This window comes from Aptenodytes patagonicus, chromosome 1, assembly GCF_965638725.1.
Source record: "Aptenodytes patagonicus chromosome 1, bAptPat1.pri.cur, whole genome shotgun sequence".
In the NCBI taxonomy this organism is placed as follows: domain Eukaryota; kingdom Metazoa; phylum Chordata; class Aves; order Sphenisciformes; family Spheniscidae; genus Aptenodytes; species Aptenodytes patagonicus.
The window spans coordinates 161,127,233-161,148,817 of NC_134949.1; the positions used below are offsets into that span (position 1 = coordinate 161,127,233).

The 21,585-nt window shown below is 49.2% G+C and overlaps 1 protein-coding gene and 1 long non-coding RNA gene across 2 annotated transcripts in view; one reads left to right on the top strand and one right to left on the bottom strand.

Moving 5' to 3' along the window:
• Positions 1-30: 30 nt before the first annotated feature.
• On the bottom strand, positions 31-15,986 carry LOC143155962 (uncharacterized). Its single transcript, XR_012994524.1, has 3 exons — positions 15,940-15,986; positions 4,325-4,392; positions 31-187 (listed from the first exon to the last, which is right to left on the bottom strand). It is a non-coding gene; the product is annotated as an uncharacterized LOC143155962 (long non-coding RNA).
• A 2,418-nt stretch (positions 15,987-18,404) lies between these two features.
• Positions 18,405-21,585, top strand: part of IRS2 (insulin receptor substrate 2) — a 32,214-nt gene continuing 29,033 nt past the window's right edge. Inside the window, 2 exon segments of the mRNA XM_076361137.1 lie at positions 18,405-19,579; positions 19,581-21,583. Of these exon segments, the coding sequence (XP_076217252.1) occupies positions 18,666-19,579; positions 19,581-21,583 (2,917 nt within the window). The 5' untranslated portion in view covers positions 18,405-18,665.

A 21,585-nucleotide genomic window follows, 5' to 3' on the forward strand; every position in this document is an offset into this window, starting at 1 on the left:
CAATTTTCCTCTACTCTCTCTCCTCTTAGTCATGCCAAATTTAACTTTCTTTCCATTTCTCTATCTTTTTATCATTCTGTTGTGTTGTGTACACAAAATCAGTAAACATGCTATCCCTTGAGTTCCTTTCCTTCTTACATAGATCGGACAGGTGTTCAGCCAGTGTAGGCATCTGCGGCCATGGTTGCTGCAATGTGGCATGGGTGGGGAAGATAAAAAGGAACAGGTAGTCATGCCCAAGAAATAGCCTCTGTGCCAAGAATAATAAATATTGCGCTTTCCTTAATTGCACAATATCCATTCCAAAATAGAGTACTAGCTTTGCCTGAAGATTTCTTTTCTAATACCCGTAGATCAGTATAAAGTCATCTGTTAAATAAACAGGATTCTGCAGTCACCAAAGATAAAAAATGCATAGAATCACCATAGTTATTAAAATATTTGTGTAGTCAGAGTTGGGTGATTTATTTTGTAACAACTCAGTCCAAAGCTGAAGGCATAATGAAAATAAGCCAGAAAACTTATTCTAGCATTTTTTCTATCCTGTACCTGCTGTTACAATAAACTTGCCTTCTACTTGTTAGGCCATACAGAGTTGCCACCTTGGATACGTATGACTCTCAGGTAAATGGTAGAATGGGAAAGACAGCAACGATGAAAGACTGTTCAGCAGACTTCACCTAAGGGTTGTTTCACATTTATAAGAAGTGGCAATGAGGTCTTGTACGTTGAGGCACTTTAGCGTTCAACTCCAAAGTTAAGTGCTTTGCTGTGGGTTCTTCAGAAAAGAAAATTCAGTGTCAACTTTCATTAACCAATAGCGATGTAAGACACTAGCTATTCAAGGAAGATGACATCAGTATGGAGGCCATATGTGTTACAGAGTCAGAGGTGGATGGGTATCTTGCTATCCATCAGGAGACATAAATTCAAGAACTGCTGTGAATTTGTGGTGAAGTTTACCTACAGTCAGCTCAGTTAGGAATATGTCACTTGGGTCAAGGAACCAAAAGCGATCAGATACCACGATGCACATAATACCCCTTGAATGCTCCTAACTATGAAAGGTAGGAGCACTTCAACTAATCCTGGAGGCCACACAGATGTGCAAAAGTTTTCTTGAAGACTGTGCAAAATGGTGATGCATATGTATTTTGTAACCTTTGACAAAGCATCTGTTATGGTAGAAATGCTGTATATTAGATATAAAGAAACGTGTCTTAATGAGACATGGCCATGCATTAATTCTTAAACGTATTAGTTCTTACCATACTCACTGGAAGATGCAGTATGATCATTACCAGATTAGCACATGAAGGCTCCAGCATAAGTACAGCCAACACCAAGAGAATCAGCAGTCAGTAGCTAGCTGCATACACAAAAGAATTCTGTACTTTATAAGAGCATCAACAAATTCAACTGCTTTTGAGATCTACACCACTCGGCTAGGTGGGTAGCCCTTGGCACAATGCTCTACGCTTCAAAAGATATCAGAGGTATCCAGGCATCTGGCATAGCTGCATAATTTGTAACAAATGATACATGTCTTAAGACTTGTTGCTTGCTTCAAGTCCTTGGTTGTTAGAGATACATTCACAACAAGAACCTGTGACGCTGTGCATGGTTAAGCCTTTGGGACATTCATTGAAAGGCCTGCATGCCATGATTTCCTATCTATGGTGATAGGTAGTGAGAAAGTTTTGCCTTGTCCGCAGGTTTTGTTGGCATAGCCTGCATAAAAAGAGGGAAACTGGTCAATATTGCAAATGCCTTAAATAAATAAATTCTTTTATTTGAAATGCTTTTCAATAGCTAGAGCAGACAAGCAAATATCATCAACAGGAAGGGTATTTTCTAACACTGGAATTTCACTTAAACACTATTTGTAATGTATTGGTATTTCTGGAGGTCTCCTACTTGATGATGTAAGAAGAGTACTCTTTGTTCAAATTACAGGCTTAATAGCTGCATTGATGATTATCAAACGTATTTCGGTGAGCCCAAGAGTGAATTTAAAAACCTGTGTTGCAAAAACCAGTTTCTTTTGAGGATTTCCTGTCTCTTTGTCACTAGAGCAGAATTCTCAAATGCAAAGGAAATTCTTCACCCACTAGCCAAAGTCTTTTTGAAGCAATCTGTGTACCTAGCTAGCTATTTGCACCAAGTCAGCATGCTGAAATCTTTTGCCAAATTTATTGGTAGGTTAAGACGAGTTATTTGAAATCAGCTTCAGTGTATCCCTTCAGATAGCTCTCTTATGGATCATCCATGCCATTAGGGTTTTATTGTAGAAGGAAACAAATCCATTTTAAACTTTAAGTTTTGAACATATTTTAAATCCTTAAAAACTTAAAGATTAACATTTTCAAGTGTAGTAAAAATAAAAAATAATATTTAGGTAAAGCAAATAAAAAGAGATTAAATGAATTTAATTAATAGTTACCCGAATTAGAGAATGCTGTCTTGATTTATTTAGTCTGATTCATTCAACATACAGTAACCTTAAATATCTACTTATAATCATCACTTCAATGTAAAGCTGTTTAGTTAAGAACTTCAAGTTCTTCCATGAAATTTAACTAAAAATAATAAAAAACGCTCATAGAATCATAGTCTAGCTTGCAATTTTGGTGAAGAAAATGAATGGTTTTAAATAATTTTTGTATCTTGAAGAGTCAGGGGCTCAGCTGCTTCTTTTCCTCATGATTATATAACCAACTATTTTTTTTTTCAGTTAGGAAAGAAAAATGCAGTATGGATGGCCAGATGTAGAAGTCTGCAGTGCAAAGAACTGGATCAGGACTAATCGCCCTAGGCTCCTTTTATTGTCTGTGAAAAAAAAAAGGGGGGAAAAAAGAGAGAAAAAGCACTTTAAGGCATGATTCATACCATCCTAATGTGGGCATCTAAAATAGGTCAGATTCATTGAGCTCTAAAATGTCTGTTTTTCTCCATGGACAGAGGCATGGTCACCCTAGGGAATCACTAGCTTAGATGTGGATATCTATGTTATCAAGTAAGGTGAGATGGTTTCCACCCCATGTAACTTTTGTGACCAAGAACAAATATCTATAAAGAAAGAAACATTGCCTCTATAAAAAGGCTTCTAATACAATGATATGTGCTAAAGCTCTTGTTCCACATTCCCTACAATGCCCTAGGATCCTCTAAAGCTTACAGATTGAAATTTCTATCACAGAGGAAAACATGTTGTAACACTGCATTAGCTTTCATTCTGACTCGTGCAAGTGATTGCTCACTAAACTTAAAACTAACACTTGCCAAGAAGTACATAGCAGTGATCCAATTAAAGATGTGCACGCGGAATTCAGTGCTGATTAGTATGTGTATTATAATTAGTGCATACAGCAGTACATCAGTATATTAGTGTATGTATACATATATGTGTATATACACATACTAATAGAATGCTTAAAAGACAATTATAGATAATAACTGTAGTTAAGAAAAACTGAAAGCCAGCAGACAGTCATATAAATTAATAAATTTCACACATTAAGAAATGCAGTATATGGGTATGCAAATTAAATATATCTATGAAAATGTAGGGATAAAGGCAATAAGAACATGTCTTTGTTTTATTCTGAGTTTCTGTAGCACTATTCAGGACAATAGAAATCCTAGTGATGACATAGTTCCATTGCTAGTTGTGGAAAAGAAAAAGCATTCATTGAATATTTCTGTTTTGCATTTAGAAAGGAAAATAGAGTCTGCATTGCCAAAGTATCATCTATTCTGATATTCTCCTAAGTGGATGGTAAAGAGCATCTATTAACTTTTTTTTAATTGGCAGGACCAGGTAACTTGATTTAAAGCTTTTAAAAGGAATCTCGCACTGCTGCTCATCGGCCAAAAGCTTTGGCACACTGGAAAAGTCCGAGAGGCCTGGAAAAATCTAATGCCGTGTTGATATTTCAACAGCGTAAACAGGATGACCAGGGTAACTGTAGATGAGTTAACCTGACCTTGGTTCCGTGTGAAAGAATGGAACAGCTGACATGGGACCCTGTCCATAAGGAAATAAAAAATGGTAACATAATTACTGCCAGTCAACGTGACTTTATGCAAAACAGGTTAAGTTAAACAAACTGCATAGTACTTTTATGAGACAAGAATTTTGATCATTTGATTTGTTTAATAAAGGTAACTATGCTGACAAAACAATGTCTTTCAGACTTCCGTTAAGCCTTCATACCACATGACACCCTGATTAAAATATTAGCACCGGAACAAAACCAAGAAAACATATATTAAATGAGACTAAACTCAGAAATTCAATGTGTAGTTCTTAACTAAAACTTACCAAGTATTGCCAGTGTGGTGCTACAGAGATCCTTTCATGTCTGAGACAGTGCAATTCAATGCTTTCACCTATAGCATAAGAAAAAAAACCATAAACTAAATTCTAGTAACATTTCTAGTGATGCAAATGACAAAAGGAGAGAAATTATGAGGACAGATTACGAGCAAGAAGTGATTTAGACAACTTTCTAGCTAAGCAGAAACAATATGGGTATTAATATTGCGAAATAAAGGCTATCTACTTTGAGAGGAGGACATATAGATTACACTTGCAGGACTGAGGAGTGTAATGGCTCTAAAAAAATGGGAAGGCAATGGCTGATGGTCAGTTTTTTAGTGTAAAATAGCACGAAGTTGGCTAACGTGATCCACAGTTTTACTCTGGAAGGGGTCAGAGATGGTCTTCTAATGGGTATGGTGGTCAGCCCAAATTAAGCTCTCCGTAGAGAAAGGCAGAAACAAGGAAAGCTACCACCCAACAAACACACATTACTCTGCTTTGGACTATACGAACAGAGCAGTTTCTCTGGGATATATTGCAAACACAGCGCGTGGAGAAATGGTTAGCAGGGGTTACGTACATCTGCATAAATAAGACACAGAAGAACAGCAGGGAGTTTTTCCTTGCTGTGTTTGGGGAAACAAGATTTTGGCTACATTATTTGTAAATAAGATTGCACAACTTTGCTAGCCCTTGTGGTGTTTTTGTTTTGGGTTTTTTGATTTTAGTAAGCACAAAGCAAGTCTCAGAGTGAATCAAGAAGCTCGAGACAGTGCTGAAATTTTTGAGACGTTTAATGGGAAACCCATCCTGGCAGTGTCCTGCTTATTTTCCTGTCTCCTGGTCCCCAGGAATTTGATGTGTAAGAGGTGGAATGCTCCCCTGGTCCCCTCCAGGGCAGTCATCGTTGGCATGGGAGGACAGAGCCGTCTGCCCACCCCCCTCACCCCACGTCCCCAATTCCCCCCTCTTCCTCCGGTCTCACTTCTCCATCAGAGAAAGACACTAATTTTCCACTCCTTTTTCCCTTCCTGGAATGCTTTAAAAGGGAAAGATGATAAAGAATCTCTGTAGGTCTCACCCCACTCTTGTAGATTGGAAAGGAGAAAGCATATACCAAAGCAGTTTGATGCTGACTTGAGAAGCTATACTGGATTGCATGCAGCCAGCCCCAGGACCCTGACCTCTTAGTCTTGTCCAGTCTCCAGGGCTAGGGTTTTAGATGGAAACCAGGGAGGAGGAAAAGGGGCCACTCAACGTTTAGGGTTCATTTCTGTATGGAGCCAAACCTGAAGTCCCAACTCGGGATGAAGAAACTGCTTGGGGTTTGCTAACCTGGCAGGGTTAGGCAGGCTGCTGTAGGGAAGCAGAGATGAAGCTGAAGAGAAATAAGTGGGGAGATGCGTATCTGTTGTTATTACTCAGTGCCTGTGGATAAGATAGTAGTAACGGCTGATAAAGTGATGGGGAATCAGACTGGTGCATCAGGTCATGTTGTGAGGAAGCAGCCCTCATGCTGCCCTGCAACACGGGCATATACCCCACACACCTAAGGGTGCAAAGTATCTTTGGTGACTCACTGCCTTACGGTCCTGCAGCCTTTCCTCTCTGATCTGACACGTGATCTTATATCTGATCAGTAAAACAAGGGGTTTGTCAATCAGCTGCAGCTAGTACATCAGTTCATGGAGCAGAAGAGCCTGCAGCAAAAATGTGCGGGATGTGGGCCAAATGGAGAGAAGTGTCAGGCAGGAGCAAGCGTACAAATATCGTGGTTAGTGCATGAGATTTGGCAGACTGGGAAGCGAGAGGCAAATGTGGGGCAGGACTTCTATCAGGTCTGGGAGACAGCAGGAGTCAAAAAATCACCTAATAATCACTGACATTCGTATGGAATGTGAAGATCAATACAGATGAAAAGGGATAAAATGGATAGGTTATAAATAAAGTACCGATGAATAACATCCCTGCCCCTCAGCGTCTTCACCACCACACTAAGGATACTGTGGGCTTCTGTTTTTAATCCCTCTTCTAAATAGGCTGTAATTCTGCCCTTTCTAAAACAATGACCCAACAGCTGGTGTCTTCCTTCTTTCTCTACCATCGTCAACAGACCGCCTGTGAGGAGGGAGAGGGAAAAAATGAAATGTCTCCATTTTGCTCCCCCCTGGCTTCCCTTGCTGGCTAAGCGTCTGTCCCACAGCTGTCCCACAGCACTCAGAGAGCAATGAGCAACTTCAAAGTACAAATGTCTTCCCGTTTTCTGATTTTCAGCACAATCATCAGGGTTTTGCCCCATAAAGCCTAAAATGTTTCCTGAAGTTTTCCGATAAATTCCAAAGTGGTCACACTGTATCCAGACAGGCAAGCAATCAAATGCATATATTCATCTTGGCCATCTAAAAGAGAGGGGGCAAGAGTAAGCTAGTCCTCTAGAGTCCCTTTACAGCAAATGGAGAGGGACAGTTATTTTCTAATGGAAATATGTCGTACCTGTTTTAGGCCACTGTTTTGTGATCATCAATACCAGAGCTGCGCGCAAATGAACACAAGAGATGTTAAACATAACCTGAACGTTTCTTTTAACATAAGTTGAACATTTTTGTTAAATGAGCAGAGCACACAACATTGAGTCCATGCTGGCATTAGGGGTTTATGCTGCCTACAGAAGCTCTAAAGATGCCCTAGCTGGCATGAAGCTGAGTGCTGAGAGCGGATGGTATCTGACTGGGCATAAACTTCCAGGTACAAAGTTAATGTCTCAACTTTTTGTAAAAAAATTGAATTAGTAGTTGCAATTGTACAAATCAACACCTACATCATATGGCTACATATTACCTCCTCCAATATTAACAGGAACATAAAGCTAGATTCACTATATTGTGAATATACTCACTGTTAGGCTTCAGCTCTATCTGAAGAAAGGATGAGTAACTCTCCATCACTTTCGGAGGAACTCTAGAGGCTAAAATGCATCAGTCATCCAACTTTTAGATAGCTATGGTTAGCTGAGATGAACACCACCTCACCAAATATACAGGGAGATTCAATCCAGCTGAGTTTACAGCATCTCTTCCCTTATCCCATCACTTACGGGTATAACTGAATGGCCACCTGAGGCCTGTAAAGGAAGACTTAAATATTATGACCTAGTTCGATCACAAGTTATTTGTGCTGTAGAGGACATCAGATCACTGAACTCTCTACAGTTTGCTTTAAAATCCATACCGCTACAACAAATACAACTTTGATTGTGAATATCTATTCTTAAGTGACTCGTTAAGCCTGAGAAAAAGTATAAAATTTATCCAAGAAAACCAATAAAATAGAACATGCTTGTTGACAGAAAATAGGTCTTGTGGATTGTGATGGTTTTCTACAGATATAACATCGCTTCTGGAAATACAGAGTACAGCTGCTGCATTTATGTAAAATACCCCTGGTCTACACAGCACTAAAAAAGGTGCATTCTCCTGAGCTTATTTATAATGAGGGACAGAAATTAATTCACTGAAACTAATGAACTTGAGACAAAATATTGTCAATTCTGTGGGGTTGTTTTCAAAAAGAAGGGAGCCTCATCAATTGTTGTGTGTTCCTGAATCTTACTGGAACAATTCAGAGGGAGTGGTTTGTAAGATTTTAAGATTCTTTAAATTCTTGAAATCCAACTGGAGGCAAGATACTTGTTTAAAGTAGTATGTTAATTTGATGTGTGTGTGCAGGGTGGTTACAAATTTGAACCTGCACATGGAAAAAGCAAACCAAAATGACAGCCTTCGAAAGTGAGAAACTGAACAACCTACCTCCTTTTCCCCAAATGAAAGTAAAAAAGCAACTAAAATCAACAAGTCATTAAATTGGGTTGTTAAATTATTTCAGTATTATCAGTCTAAAGGATTGATAATGTAAGGATGTCTGAGCGTGAAAGTTTTGGGGAGTGTGATTTTTAACTTGTTGGTATTTCTTTAAATATAGCCAACACAGGAGGGTGGCAGACAACTGTTGTTTTTGAACTTGATTATCCTGCAAGAATATCTAGATCACTTACCCATAGGCATTTTTCAGCAAATGTTCAATTAACAACTTGACAGCCCAACCATTGACTTTACAACTATCTGATCCTTCCGCAATCAATAAATGGCATCTGTGTAATTTATGCCACTGCGATGCAGTTACATGTTTAGCACATTTGTAGTGCTTATGCGTTTCTAAACAAAGCAGAGAAGGTCATTTTGTCACAAAGAGGGACACCTTCTCAGGAAATCGTTACAGAGGAAACTGTTGGGTAGATATATCGGCTGGGAAAGGTAAACCAAAGGCCAAACTACGGTGCAGTCCAAGGATCTCTCACCATGTCCAAGTTGGTTAGGACAGAAGAAGTTTTTGTTAGCAAACAAACTCAGAACGCTTTGCAGCAGAAACGAAAGGCCCTTTCAGCTCACTGGAGGGTGTAAGGAAAAGATGCCCCCAGGAGGCTTCATTTCCGAGGCTTCTTCCAGGTCCTTATACAACCCCAGCTGAAGAAACGGTTTGCTTTGGTTTGGTCACCATGAGGTAGTGGACCGAATCTTAGCTCACTGATCCACTTCCATGACAGCTGCTTTCGAGAGATGACAGCAACTCTTGCAACATCTGCATTTGGAGTTATTCACCTTTAAAAAAATCTACTTCCGTAGCCTCGAAAGATATTACAAGTCAGCAATTCCCTAGCCAAAAACAATTAGATTTCCCATCATGTCATAGAAAGAAGTGAATTTCTAAACTCAAATGTATCCTGAGCTTCCAATATGCAGCCTACCTCTCCTTATTAGATATCTGAATAGACTAAGGAGTGATCCAAGGGATGTTTCCCATTCCCTGTGGGGCTTGCGGAAAATATTCTAAACCTCCTTTGCTGCATATCAATAAAGACACTGGGAAGAAAACAACGACAAAGTGAGGAATAGAACTAAAAGATGAGAACAGAAAAAAACAGAAGTGTGTAGGAATGAAGTGAGGCACCCAGAAACATTCCCTTATTGTATGATTAAATGCAACAGATGAAATTAAAAACATGTTCATTTGCCATGATTACTTCATTCTCTCCTGTTACAAATGCCGTTCCCTTGCCTAATCAGCAGCTTAACTGAAAGCACACTCTTCACTTGTATTCGATTTTGTGGTCTCCCACTTCAGTAATGAAAACATAATGTTCACATGAATATTTTATTAACGTTAAGTGACCATTTTGTTTTGTGTCCATGAGCACTCAGCAGAACATCCATGAATCTTTTTTTCTTTCTTCTTGTGGAAATTACTTGACAGTAATTTTTTTAGCAAGTTACTAGTATTATTTAGACATATAAATTGCCTCCAACCACGGTAGTGCTTGCTACAACACGGATCTTGGAGATACTCACTCCTCCTTCTTCTGCCCTACAATCCAGCCATCCATGACAGAGTCTGTTACAGCGGGTGTGGCGTTTGAGCCATGATGCCCACCAATTGGGAGAAGGTTTTATTCCACCTCTCTCGCAGGCACATGAAACTGTATAAATTTCTAGTGCCAACAGTTTTGTACTCATCTTGTTGTGATGCTTAATTTTTTTGAAATTAATAGTTGCACCTAAGCTGCATGTCTGAAAAAACACGCTTCCAAAAATATATTGAAAAAGACACTCCACCTCTTCCTCCAGCACACGTCTTGCCTTTCGTGCTTTCCCCGTGCATATGAGCCCACCAAAATACGGAAGGTTGACACTTTTCAGTTCTTCTTTAAATGCTGGGCACGCCTGCAGCGTCCATCAGTTAGGCAAGTGGCAAGCTGAATCCGCTGCTCGTCAGCCACACCGTTCATGGGACTGCAGAATCGCCTTTCTCCCATTTGACTGCCCACATCGGCAATCTCCCTCAATTCATTGTATATGTACAATATATACATTAAACAAAACAGAAGGAGGCCCAACGTTAATTACTCATCTACACAATGTCTAACACAATGGGAGCCTGAGGCTCCAGTGAGTTTCCCAGACGCTGTCTAAATAATGCAGATAATAATTCTCCTTGAAAGCAGTCAGCCCATTTGGAGGGCAAGCCTTCCTCATTTTATTCACATAAAATTTCCACTGAAGGGGTACATTGAAAAAAGCAGGCAAGGTTTTCCTCTGTAGTGACTCTATCTCCCCAAATGTCTCTTTATCTCCCTGGTGGTCTTGTGCGTGCACAAATTAGACCAGCAAATGTATTGCACGAGGAAGAATTGCACCAATAGCTTATCCCAAACAGTAAGAGTAAGCGACGATTCATAATCATAGTTTTATACTCTTTATTTTGCACAATCAAATAAGTAGACAGTATATAAAAAACAAAAGAAAAAAGAGAGAGAAGACTGTTTTTTCCCTTTCAGCAGTAATAATCCTGGGGCTATTTATACAGTGTATATATCATAGAAATCCAATAAAACAGGACTGGAAGTAAACATGAGATCATCTAGACTATCACACTGCCCTGCGTCAGGACAACTGTACTTGTGTCATTCCCGATAAATATTTGCACAGCTTAAAATGCTCCAGTGATGGGGACTCTATAAAAATCCCTTGACAATCTGCTCCAGGACTGCATTACCCCTGCTGTTAGGAAAATTATCCTGATGTCAAGACAAATGACGGAGGAAGTTAGGCTCCCTTCTGAAGTTTAAAAAAAAAAAAAAAAAAGCTAGTGGAAAAAGGGTTATTACCTAAAGCAGATGCAAAGGCCGTCTGAAATAAAGACAAATAGCCAAATGAATTGTAGGGCAGAGGGGAAAGCTGAATGCCTGGGATTGTTTTGCCGGGGAACAGCCTCCAAGAGCAGTAAGAAACAAACAGAAAGAGAGGCTGGAGTAACCTGCCTAGGGAAGAAAGTAAACGAATATATTTTCAAACAGAATGCTACCTGGAAAGAAACAGGGCTGGGAAAAGCAGACCACAAAAAACCCCTCTCCTGTTGGAGTCCTACTGTGTTTGGGCAAATAGGTCTTTGCAAACTTTCTGTAAATACTGCATCAAAGAAATATTGAATTCTATCATCGGTTTCTTGAACAGAAATACCCTGAAGGTCCCTAGGTCTTGGCTATCCATGCAGGTCAGAAAGGCACATTACAAAATCTCTTTTTTTAAAAAAAAGGGCATGTTTTCAGTGATTCTTAGACATTTACATGTTCTTCTCAGACGCAAGGGGGGTACAGACTTCAGCTACGCCTTGAAAATATTTGGCTCTATTGCTTCACGAACACTTTTTTTCTAAAACAGGATTGGTTATATTCTATCGGGCTTTTTTCTTCAAATAAACAACAATATTTTTTAGATTCGTGATCACTCCAGAAGGAATAAAAGAGAGCACTCCTCCCCCCCCCCCCCCCCCCCATCATTTCAAAACTGTTTCTTGATCCGCCGACACCTGCCGCCGAGCAGAGCGCCGAAGGGACAGCGGGCGCTGCCGCTTTCCCCGCTCCCAGCGCCTCCGCTTGACTCTCCCGCCCGCCCGGGCAGAGGCGCCTCGGCAGCGGGGCCGACCGCACGGCCGGCCGGGCTCGCCCCGCTCGGCGCCGGCCGCGGAGGCCAGCGGGGCGGCGGGCGCGCCGCTGCCAGCGGGTGGCAGCAGGCACAAGCGCGGCGCCCGCCCCTCGCCGCTCCGGACGGGGGCGGAGGGGGGGGAGGGGGGGGGAACGGGGCGCCCCGGAGCTCCCCCCGCGGCTACCGGGCGCGCTGCGCCTCCTCCGTCGCCGCCGGCGCGCTGGGGAGGCGGGAATGGAGGGGGGGAAAAAACCGAACCAAAATAAAACCCGCAACCAAGAAAAAAAAGATGTTCCAGGAAGAAAATCCCGGTGATGGCGACGCGCTGACGCACCTCAGCCCCCCGTGCGTAATTTTCGCACCGGCAGCGGAGGGGCGGGAGCGGGGCAGGAGCTGGTGACCCCCTCCCCCCCGCCCGGGATCGCCCCCGGGAGGTTTAACAAAGGCGGCGATTTCCACGGGAGACGGCAAACGCGCGGTGGCTCCGGAGGAGCGGGACCCCCTCCGCCTGCGCGCTGCCGGGCGGGGGGGGGGGGGGGGGGGCTGGCCCGGGGACCCCCAGCCCGGCGCCGAGCCCCGCAGCGCGCAGCACCGGCCCGCCTTGGGACACGCTGGTGAATTCCACGCGTGTTCCCCAAACGGCCTTTTTCGGGTACACCTGTCACATGAAGAAGAATTGGCTCCCTGTTCAGACCACCGGAACTTTGCTCAGCGTTTTCTCCAAAATACTCCCAACGTATCATCGGCCTGCTTATGGACTACGGGGTTCTGAGCTTGCCACTTGAAATACAAATTTTGAGGGAGAAATGATCTAAACGCAGAAAAATATCCAAATCTTTGTCAAAAAATAATAAACTGCGTAGAAGGAGCGCTCCAGATTTTCCTCAGCTTTTTTCCCCCTCCCATATAAGAATGTACAAGCTAGTAACACCTACATTGTTTCAGTATATATTTAAAATAATTAATGTAAGTATTATTAGCTTCAAGAATTACTGAATATGCACAGAGTTGCATAACTGTAACCCCAATTTATTTAACCTGGAATTCTCTGGAAATCTGTGGGTGCAACATTCACTCAGGGAAGTAATCTTTACTTAAGAAAGAAGTATTTTCAGAGTATGATTTCTGAATATCTTTCCCTCGTGTACAAAGCCACCCATAATTGTTTTCACAGGACCGGGGGGGGGGGGGATTGGCAGAAAACTGGCAGCCCCAATTTAAGGGGGTAAGGCAACCGTATCCCTTAGCGTTACTCTTGCTGTAGAGGGATAAAGCATGCTGTTAGGAGTTACTAAATGAGTAGTATCAACAAGCTATTTTATAAAACTATCTGGAAAGATGGCCTGTCCTCCCTTCCAAATACCATGGACTTCACAAGCGGGTAGTAGCACAGTCGTGGTACATTAGCACTCAAAGGAGCTGAGAAAGGTTAGAGAGAAAGAAGCTGATGGGAGTTCGTGTCCTCTTACAGTAAGGTTATGAAATGTACAACCAGAATGACACTGTATCAGAAGTATGCAAATAAATGTACAAGGGAATAAACTGACTTCACCTGTTTATGTAGAAGTTCAAGGACATCAAAATACATATCACTCTCTTTTGTTGGAACAGATAACTGTACTCTTGATAGTATAAGAAAGCGTTGCTGACGCACATAATCTTTCTCTGCACTTTTTTTCCCATGGCTTCACTACCATCAGCTCTGTGATCCTGGCAACAGGTAGAAGGCAATGGCCAAGCCAAACATCAAGCACATCCCTTTCAACTGTTACTCCTTATCCTGAAACTAAAAGGTATTTCAAAATGAGATTTAGACTAAGAACACACAAAAATGTATTTTTAAAGGATGTGACAAATTTTGAAATTCAACCTACTCATGCATCCAGCCTCTCAGAAAGTGTTTTGTGAGTAGCCTGGCTGTGACTTTGGGCAGTACTTAAACACAGCTACATATTCATAGGGCCTGGTGCTCCAATCCCCCTAATGCGGGGGAGAAAAACCCAAAAAACCAACTGGATCCTGTGTGTGTTGGGCTTGCAGAATCAAGCTTCCACATGTAACTAAAACCAGTTGCGTGCCCCTAGAGGCAATACTTTTATCTGACCATTTAACTACTCTTCGGGCAGTCTTCCCAAGCGAAATTCATTGATGGCTCGAGAAGTTCATTGCCTGCAAAAGAGTGTTGCTGGCCACTGGATCATCCATCCATCCATCCATCCATCCAGTTCAGTAACCAAAACACGGAGTTTAAATACATTTATACATAAATGAAATAATCACACTCTTTTTTTTTTTTTTTTTTTGACATATAGCAAAGGAACCCCAAGCACTTGATGCATAGAAATGTGAAATCATTAGGGGTCTGCACCGGCAAAACTGTATTTGCTGTATCTAGACTAAACGTCATCGTTTTCATAAGCAACGTCTACAATTTTCTAGGCACGTCTCTGCCAGTTTAGGGTGGATGGAGGTAACATTTCATGACTGACATAACTGACAGCAAATGCCCCTCACATAGATAGTGTATTTTGACAAATCTGACCGTTACCCAGCAGAGTTTATTTTTCTTGGAGGAAAAAGGAGATGGCTGAAGCAAGGTATGCTGGCAAAAGCATAGTTTAGCAGGCAGGAAAGATGCTAATATTAGCACTGTTCTGTTGGTCTACTTCGTACATTAGCAAAACATTCCCTGCAGAGACCTCAAACTAGAAGATAAATGCGGTGAAATAGAGATGGAGCAGGGTGATATGACAAGGAACGGAACGGAACGGAAGAGGTAAAACGAGATCATTTTTTCTTTCATCATGATGGAATTACTCTAGAGAGGTGATTTAAGCAAACATCCTCTGGCAAATCTACTGCAGTTACCTATTTGTCTACCCCTACGTTCTGCCTGAAATTACTTGGTGGAACAGGAGAGCATGTACTATGCTTCAACCGTCCAAATTCACAGCCCGCCGTATCACTGAAAACCCACTTATTTCAGAAATTAAAGTTAATATGCTCCACGACGCATAGGAATAGCTGAAGCATAAGACACGCCAGCCTGTAGAAACAGCAACCTGTAGCTGAGAGGTGGGATGGATGAGTGGTGTTAGTGCATTTATTTTAATTAAATGCCCCTGTAATTACATTGAAATGACCGGAAAAAATTTCCAGAAGGGATGTAGTTTTGAAAAGCAATTCAGAGGAGTTCAGAGAAAACTCTGAATAAGACAGATCACCTATGTAAACTGGGGTCATTCGTTCTAGAGTGTCGGTCATGAAACAATAGTGCTTTTTAACCTGAATTTTACACACACCTGAGTCCCACTTCTTCTGCTCTGTACCCCAGTTACGCATTAAAAAACAAAACCCGAACGTAATTATGGAAAAAAAAAAAATACTTGTTATGAATCGGCCACTGCTAAAAACGAACTGCTAAAGATGCTCCTTATATCAATGCCAATACAGAAATAAAAAGTATAAACTTCAACCTTGAATTCTAGTCTATCCTAATGCCTTTGTCCTAGAAATTGTTTGCAAACTTAGTTCTGCTGCTATAGCCAGTGTATCAAATGTGTACTGCTCACACAGTCAAGAAAAACACATATGGAAATATCAAGTAAATGAATTAATATTCATCTTTTTTTACATGTCAGACCCAAGAATCCTTGCTCAAGGTCACCGAGCGTATTTCATAAACGTCTGGAAAAATCTTTCCAAATTTCCAAGGGGTTTCCAGACAAAAGGCTCCTCTTGGTGTTTATGGGCCCAGATCGCTCAGGGTGGCAAGAAATTGTTCAGATAGCTAACTCCCCTCATGTCTTCAGTAGTGCGAGTACAGCGGATAGTCCGTCCCGTTACAGCCACAGGCAGAAACATCAACCGTCCCCGAGTTTTCGTACCAAACTTTCCTCGTTGAGATCTGTTACGCAATCATTACATATAATCTAAATTGACAATTACCGATTCTGTGCATTCTCCCAGACACAGAAATCAAAGAACATTACCAGGACAGTAAAGCCTGTAAGCACCGTTTTCTGTGAGGAGTCGCTCAGGTACGGAGAGGTCACCGGCACCTTGCCCAAGGTTACTCACTGAATCGGTTGCACGTTGCAGGCGCTCTTTTCTTGCTCCTGCGGAGAGGTCGGTGCCTCAGATCTCCAATTACTTCTCTCCCCCCGCCCCCCCCCTTTAAAAAAAAAAATTAAAACCAGGTAACTACTACCGTCTATGTAAGTGTTAATGTTTCCCCGTAAGATGAAGGGAGAGGTCTTTCTTCAAAAGCTGCTTTATTGCAGCGTACCGGTATTACAGTGAAGTGGTCCTTTCCAATCACCCCCCTCCACCGCCCCCCCCCCCCCCCCCCCCCCGCCCCGCTTCCTCCCGGTTACAGCTGTTGATTTCTAAAAGGGTTATTATGACCCAAACCGCGGAGAATTTCGGGCAGGCGGGAGCGGAGCCGTGCGGCGGGGGCAGCGATACGCGGAGGCTGCGGGCGGCCCCGCCGCCTCCGCCGGGAACACGGGGAGCGCCCGCCCCCGGCCCCGGCCCCCGCCACGGCCCCGCACGGCGGCAGCTGGAGGCGCCGCATCACTTTCGTCTTTTTTTCTTCGTTTTTTTTTTTGGTTTGTTTTTTCCCCCTCGGCTTTACACGCAAACCCGGCTGCTTCAGCTTCGTCGCGGGGCGGGAAATGAAAGCGTGTCCCGCCGGCATCCAGGGGAGAGAATGGAAAGCGCGGACGGATGTTTACGTGACCCCAGCCTCACTTTTCCTCCCGGGCATGTGCAGAGGGAGCCTTCCCCCGCCGCTCCCGGGGCGGGAGGAGATGTGGCTGCGATGGGGGACAGGCTGGGCTGGACGTTTTTCAGCACAGCCTTTTCCCTTCGCCTCCCCACTTTTTATTATTACCGCCCTCCCCGCACCACGCTGCGCTCAGCGCTGCGCCCTTCGTGAGGAGCCGCCACCGTCCTCACCGGAGGGGCGACAGTCGGGCATCTCCGCCCCGCAGCCCCCTCCCGGGCCCCCTGCGCTCCCCCTTCCTTCCCCCGCTCCCGCCGCACGCGGGAAAATGGGGACTGGCGAGCTCCCCGCCCCTCCCGCCGCCCACCCCGGCCGGGGCCCCGTCCCCGCCCGCCGCCGGAGCACGCCCGCCGCCCCCCCGACCCCGCGGCGGTAAGTCGCGCCCCCTCCCCTCCGCCATTCACCTCCCTCCGGCGGCAGGGAGAGAAAGGCGCCCATTGATCCCCGGGCGCGGCGGGCACGACCGGCCCGGTGACTTAACGTGCGGGTCCCCGGTAAACAAGCGAGACACCTCTCCCCCGCGCCGGCGAGCCCCCGCCCCGCGGGAGGGACCCGCGGAGACCCCGCACACCGCGTAAAGGAGCGCTTGGGGCGCCGGGGGTAGCGGGCAGCCCGGCGGGGGGGGGGGCGCGCTCCCCGCTCCGCCGCTCGTTACTTAATTGCCGCGCCGTGCTGTGATCCCACGGCGGGGCCGGTTCGTTTCCAGAGGAAACGCGGACGCTGCCCTTATTCACCGCTAACGCGAAACGCCCGGATAAATTAATTTATTTGGTTGAACCCGAGTAACAGTGCCGCCCGCCCGCCCGCCCGCCCTAGGTGGCATTTCCTCGCCGCAAGTAAATAGCCGCTGCGGGGGGCGGGAGCAGCCGGGCCCCGAGGGGAGCTGCGGGGCATGGGGGACAGCGGCTCCCCGAGTGTTTCGGGGCGGGGGAGGGAAATCGTGCCGCGTGAGGTGGGGGCAGCGCGGGGGCACGCGTGGGGCGGCCACGCACGCCGTGCCGCGTGGGTGCGGGCTGACACACCAGGTGGAGGAGTGCGCGTACGGCGGGGGGGGGGGGGCGGGGGGGGCCGCCGTGCGTGCGTGTGCGAGGAGGGCTGACGCACACACGCGTGTGTGTGGGTGTGCGGGGGGAGGCTGGCGCACACGCACGCCCGGAAGCTCCTCTCCGGGGGCGGGGGTACCCGCGACAGGCGAGTCGGCAGCACCTGATGGCCGCGGCGAGCTACGCCGATACCCTCCCCGTGTCCCGCCCGCCGCGGCTCGATGGATGGCGAGGGACAAACACCGGGGCCCGCCGGGTGTACAGGCTCCCCCCCCCCGTGCCCGCGCCCCCGGCACGCTCCGGGCTGTGTGCGCGGAGGGCAGCGGCGGAGGGGGGGCGGGGGGAAGGCGGGTCCCGCTGCGCCTGAGGGGGGCCGGAGGCTGTGGGCGGGAACGCGCCCGCCGCGGAGGGGCGGGAGGGGGGTGAGGGGGGCGAGGCTCCCGCCGTCCAACGGCGTCGCGCTGCCTCGCACCCGAGGGCCCGCCCCGCCGTCCCATTGGCGGGCGGGGCCGTCCTTCGCGCGGCGCGGCGGCCAATGCGGGGCGGTGCCGGCGCCGGCCGCGCCCCGCCCCGTCTCGGTGTGTGAGCGTCTCGGTAAGGCGGCGGTCACGTGTTGTTTTGCTCTTTAGTTGGGGCACTCGGTGCGCGATGTGTTACTTACGGCGAAACTCCCGCCGGCGCCGGCAGCAGCCGCGGCGGCACCAGCAGCAGCGGCAGCAGCAACGGCCGGGGAGCGGCAGCGGCGCCGCCGGTACCCGAGCCGGGGAGGACGCCGGGCGACCGCCGGTAGCACCCGCTGCCTAGAGGCGACGGCGGAGGACCCCGCTGCGGCTCCGGGCAGCCGCGCTCTTCCTGCGCAGGAATAACTTTATATTACCCGCGTCCCCCCTCTCTTTTTCCCGCGGCGCTCGGCCCCCAGCCCCGCTCGGCGGCGGCAGCGAGAGGAGCCGGGCGGCGCTCCCGCCGCGGGGCCGGGGATGGCGAGCCCCGCCGTGCTGGGGCTGCTGCCCCCCCTGAGCTCCCCGCCCGGCCCCAACCTGAACAACAACAACAACAACAACCAGGGCGTGAGGAAGTGCGGGTACCTGCGCAAGCAGAAGCACGGCCACAAGCGCTTCTTCGTGCTGCGGGGCCCGGGCGGCGGGGAGGAGACGGCGGGCGCGGGGGGCGCCCGGCTGGAGTACTATGAGAGCGAGAAGAAATGGAGGAACAAGTCCGGGGCGCCGAAGCGGGTGATCGCCCTGGACTCCTGCCTCAACATCAACAAGCGGGCGGACGCCAAGCACAAGTACCTCATCGCCCTCTACACCAAGGACGAGTACTTCGCGGTGGCGGCCGAGAACGAGCAGGAGCAGGAGGGCTGGTACCGGGCTCTCACCGACCTGCTCAACGAGGGCAAGGCGGCCTGCCAGGGGTCCCCCCACCGCCACCTCGCCTCCCCCTTCTCGGCCTCCTGCAGCGCGGCCGCCGCCTCCCTGGCGGCCGCCGGCGAGGACCTCAACTACGGGCTGATCACCCCGGCCGCCGCTGCCTACCGGGAGGTCTGGCAGGTGACGCTGAAGCCCAAGGGCTTGGGGCAGAGCAAAAACCTCACCGGCGTCCACCGGCTCTGCCTCTCGGCCCGCACCATCGGGTTCGTGCGCCTCAACTGCGAGCTGCCCTCGGTCACGCTGCAGCTGATGAACATCCGCCGCTGCGGCCACTCCGACAGCTTCTTCTTCATCGAGGTGGGGCGCTCGGCGGCCACCGGCCCCGGCGAGCTCTGGATGCAGGCGGACGACTCGGTGGTGGCCCAGAACATCCACGAGACTATCCTGGAGGCCATGAAGGCGCTGAAGGAGCTGTCCGAGTTCCGGCCCCGCAGCAAGAGCCAGTCCTCCTCCTCCTCCTCCGGGGGGGGCCGCCGGGCCCGGCGGCGGCGGCGCCTCCGCCACCCACCCCATCACCGTGCCCGGCCGCCGGCACCACCACCTGGTCAACCTGCCTCCCAGCCAGACCGGCCTCCTCCGCCGCTCCCGCACCGACAGCCTCGCCGCCGGCGCCGGCACCAAGTGCACGCCGTGCCGGGTGCGGACGGCCAGCGAGGGCGACGGCTGCCGGGTGGGCTCGGTGGCCGGCAGCCCCATGAGCCCGGGCCCCGTGCGGACCCCCCTCAGCCGCTCGCACACGCTTAGCAGCGGCGGCGGGGGCCGGCAGGCGGGGAAGCTGCTGCCGGTGCTGGCCGGCGGTGGTGGCCTTCAGAGCAGCCGCTCCATGTCGATGCCCGCCTCCCACTCGCCCCCCTCCGCCACCAGCCCCATCAGCCTCTCCTCCAGCAGCGGCCTCGGCTCCGAGCCTGCCCACCCGCATCACCCGCAGCGCCCGTCCAGCGGCAGCGCCTCCGTCTCCGGCTCCCCCAGCGACGCCGGCTTCATGTCCTTCGACGAGTACGGCTCCAGCCCGGGCGGCGACCTGCGGCCCTTCTCCTCCTCCTCCACCGCCAGCAACCGCAGCAACACCCCCGAGTCGGTGGCCGAGACCCCCCCGGTGCGGGACCCCGGGGGCGGCACCGACCTCTACGGCTACATGGCGATGGAGCGGCCCCCGAGCGGCCGCCTCTGCTACCGGCCCTGCCCCGACGCCGCGGCCGACAGGGGCCATCGGAAGCGGACCTACTCCCTGACCACACCGTGCCGGCAGCGGCCCGCCCCGCCGCAGGTCTCCTCCGCTTCCCTCGACGAGTACACGCTGATGCGCGCCACCTTCGCCGGCAGCGCCGGCCGCCTCTTCCCCTCCTGCCAAGCCGGGGCTTCCCCCAAAGTGACCTACACCCCCTACCCCGAGGACTACGGGGACATCGAGATCGGCTCCCACCGCAGCTCCGGCAGCAGCAGCACCAACCTGGGGCCGCCGGCAGGGGGGGGAGGAGGAGGGGGAGGGGGAGATGATGACGGCTACATGCCCATGACCCCCGGCGTGGCCGCAGCCTTAGGGCAGGGAAGCCGGGGCAGCGATGACTACATGCCCATGAGCCCCACCAGCGTGTCCGCCCCCAAGCAGATCTTGCAGCCCCGGGCGGGGGTGGGTGGCGGGTCCCCCGGGAACGGGAGCAGCTACAAGACCAGCTCACCCGGGGAGAGCTCCCCTGACGATAGTGGGTACATGCGGATGTGGTGCGGCTCCAAGCTGTCTGTGGAGAGCTCGGATGGGAGGCTGAGTAATGGCGACTATATCAATATGTCCCCTCGGGACCCCCAGCATGGGCCCCAGGCTCCCTCCCTCACCCCCCCTGACTTCTTTTTCACCCCTTCGGGGCATGGGTCCAGCGAGCCCCCTAAGCCTGGCTGCTATTCGTACAGCTCCTTACCCCGCTCCTACAAGAGCCAGGGCCTGGTGAAGGACAGCGACCAGTACGTCTTCATGAACTCCCCAGGGAGGATGATCCCGGAGGAGGCGGTGTGCGGAGCGGGTCAGTCCCCCGCCAGCACCTTCGCCCCTTCCAGCCACACGGTGCCTTCGCCCCTGCGGCACAGCCGGACCGAGAGCTTCCTGAGCCAGAGGTGCCAGCGGGCGGCCCGGCCCAGCCGCCTCTCTTTGGAGACCTTGCGGACGATGCTGCCCAGCATGAATGAGCACCCTCTGCCGCCTGAGCCCAAGAGCCCCGGCGAATACATCAACATCGACTTCGGGGATACTACCGTCTATTCTCCCCCCTCGCTGCCCGCCGACAGCCCGGCCTCCTCCCTGGGCTCAGGCACGGGGCAGAGGCGCTCCCCTCTCTCTGACTACATGAACATTGACTTTGGGTCCCAGTCGCCCTCCCAGTCGGGCACGGTCTCGGTGGGCTCCCTGGAAGCACTCTCGCCAGGCTCTTCCTCCAGCATTAGCCAGCCTGATGGGCGCTACCTGAAGGCGGCT